General features: G+C 33.5%; 2 protein-coding genes across 2 annotated transcripts; both read right to left on the reverse strand.

The window, feature by feature from the left end:
* Nucleotides 1-1,115: 1,115 nt before the first annotated feature.
* SARC_07412 (hypothetical protein) lies at nt 1,116-1,529 on the reverse strand (the record flags this gene model as incomplete). The annotated part of the gene is made up of 2 exons (XM_014298652.1): nt 1,116-1,232; nt 1,449-1,529. 2 exons carry the CDS (start codon nt 1,527-1,529, stop codon nt 1,116-1,118), a joined length of 198 nt encoding a protein of 65 aa, XP_014154127.1.
* Nucleotides 1,530-1,743: 214 nt separating this feature from the next.
* Nucleotides 1,744-1,896, reverse strand: SARC_07413 (hypothetical protein; the record flags this gene model as incomplete). The annotated part of the gene is made up of 1 exon (XM_014298653.1): nt 1,744-1,896. A coding segment is annotated over one exon (153 nt), but the record flags the coding sequence as incomplete, so codon positions are not given.
* Nucleotides 1,897-3,219: the final 1,323 nt, after the last annotated feature.

Consider the following 3,219-nt stretch of genomic DNA (forward strand, 5'->3'; position numbering starts at 1 on the left):
CAATAACTTATTTTGGTCTGCCTTTGACAAACGGTCTTGCTTTTGCATGGTTGGTTCATTTGTGTTCATTTCAGTGGTTCGGGTAGTGTGACGTTGAATTCAGAGCCATGAACTCGAGTCTCTACTTGATCCTTGGCAAGTGACACATTTGAATACATCATTTGTAGCCCGTGTAAGTATTCTTATAATCCAACATGGATTGTGTGTTGCATGCATCTATCCCCTTGGCAAACAGAGATTTGTGTACAAGAATTCTTTGCAAACCGTGTACTATTGTTATCTTGTGCGGTGTGTGTGATGTCCAGCTTCGTGTACATGTTATGTATTTCATCGTATTTGTACGCAGAGATATATAACAGCATCCCGAAAAGTACACAATATGCAATAATAAATAACAATTGTCTACTAACAGGCTTCTACTAGAGTCTAATCTGGAAAACAGAACTGCGATACGCATTAATATGGAAAACAGAAGACTCTTTGACACCGTAATGTCAACATTATTAAATAAAATACCAAACAAACAGAACAATTCTACCAAACTATCTAAAAACCTTCCAGGAATTGCCTTCTATTTCCGCAAACTGAAAATACTGCGTATTTCTATTATTATAAGTGATTGAACTAATATTCAAAATAACTACTTTCAGCACTGGCCTATTTTGGTCCCTATTTAAATCAAAACCTTCTCGGATTCCGGATAGTGAGATTAACAGACCTGAACATATTGCCTTCTATTTCCGTGAAATCGATTGAAGCTTTGGAGGATCTTCTATATAGGCCTAAAAGCGACGAAAAATGGCGGAAAATCGATGGTCTGGAGGAACTTCCAAGTTCACGCTTTCAGTGATATAGCGGACAAAGCACATTTACTCGATAATTGCCGCAACAGTTCGTTTCGAAAAATTAAGATATTTTCGACGAGCATCTGTAAAAGATCCACGAAATAAACGTATGCAAACAATTGCGCTAACACAGCAGATATAAGGTCTGACAACCTCGAGCACTGAAAATTACTAGTCAATGAGGACGAGCAACGACCAGTCATACAATCAACCGAAACGGTCAATTGGGCGTAATTGTAACCCAAAGTCTAGATTTGAAACTAGAAAAGTCTAAAGAACTCCTTTAGTGCTCGGCACGTCATCAGTACCAGTCTTCGTACACGCAAGGTATATAGCAACAGCAAGTGCCTTAAATGCTGACTCGGCGCGATGATGATCGTTCTTTCCCTGTGTAAAAAATAGAGTAAAGGAGTCCATGATCAAATCACAAATCGATATGTGCATGCATGTGCACAAGACTAAGACTACATGTACTTTTACAAAAAAAATCGGTGGTTAGCCATGTGCAGTGCATCGGTTCATAGCGGATTGTAATTTGTAGCGCAGTACTTTTTTTTGGCACAAGACTGACATAAATCAGAGACAACAACATCTAGTATGTACCTTAATATTGTCGACGTGTAAAGTGATCATCGCGTTTATTGCGAAAGACTCCATAAAGTGGGGTATCATCTCCGTTGACATAGTGCCTGCACAATTAATACAGTATGAACTTGAGTTGCAGAAGCTAATCAGACCGCAAGCTATACGCATAGTCGACGATGTTTCCACTCTTAGGACTAATACATTCGATGATTTTGCACTGGGACGTGAAATACGGCCTGAACAAAAGAATAAGATGACACGGAGCTAAGCTATCCACCAGGCGTTCTCACAAAAATACTATATACATAAACATTCAATCGCCCTCACCGATACTAGGTCGCTGAAGATTAAGATCAATACAGGCGAATGGTCGACCGGAAATATCAACCACTGCACGTGAAAGTGCTTCATCCAAAGGACAGAAAGCATGTCCAAATCTCTTGATACCTCTAACTTCCCCAAGCGCCTTTCCGAAAGTAATGAAAAGCGGTAATCGATCAGCACGTCCTATTATAACTTTCATGTACAAATAGTCAGAAGGAGGAATCAACGATGACTCTTTGAAGATGTGCAACAAAATACAAGTAGGTATATTTATATTGTATAATTCTGAATATGAAATGACCAATACAAAGAAATTCCTTTATGTAAATATGTAATTGGCCAACATGCAGTTGCAAAGAAAAATAATATGTATAAATATGTATAGATGTATATACCTACAAGGATAAATATACACAAATAACTATATAAACGAATATAGATGGGTATGTACATAAATACATAGGCACATAACATAGATGTACACATCCACATCCACACACATATATATATATATAAACATATAAACATAGATATGAATACTACAGAAATAATATATATATATACATATATATGAATACACACACACACACACGTATATATATATATATTTGAAAATACATACATACTTACATACATACATACATATATATATATTTATGCGTATATACATATATATATTTATATATATATGCGAGTGTAGATAAGACTATGTCTCCGCAAATATATTCATACATACAGCAAACCATAGAACATTATCGTGAACATTAGCGTACAAACAAACACACTCCCACACATTCACATTTATACATACATACACACACACATGTATATAAGCACATAACTATAAGTAAATACACACACATATATATGCACAATATATATATATATTATATATATATATATATATATATATATATATATTATATATACAATATATATATATAATATATATATACATACACATACACATATACATATATATATATATATATATATATGTGTGTGTATGTGCATACATATGTACACATGTATATACATGGTATGAATACACGTATATGATATTTGGTTAGCTACACGAATATACATTAAAAATAAATATATTGTATCGTAAAGTCCTATCATGAACACAAAACGCATATATACACCAAAACCGGAGATAGATGTACGCAAACTTCAGATACACATTTCAATATCTATATAGATACACGTGTAAAAATATAAGCATATATGTACAAACACGAATACATACATATACAAACACACATACATACATACAAACATATATATATATACTAAGATAAAAATATACACGCATATGCCCCCACAAACACACACACATATATATATAATAAAAATACACAAACACACACACACATATATATATATATATACATAATATATATATGCATATATATATATATATATATATACATCTACATATACATATGCATATATATATATATAC

This window comes from Sphaeroforma arctica (genome assembly GCF_001186125.1).
Source record: "Sphaeroforma arctica JP610 unplaced genomic scaffold supercont1.586, whole genome shotgun sequence".
In the NCBI taxonomy this organism is placed as follows: Eukaryota; class Ichthyosporea; order Ichthyophonida; genus Sphaeroforma; species Sphaeroforma arctica.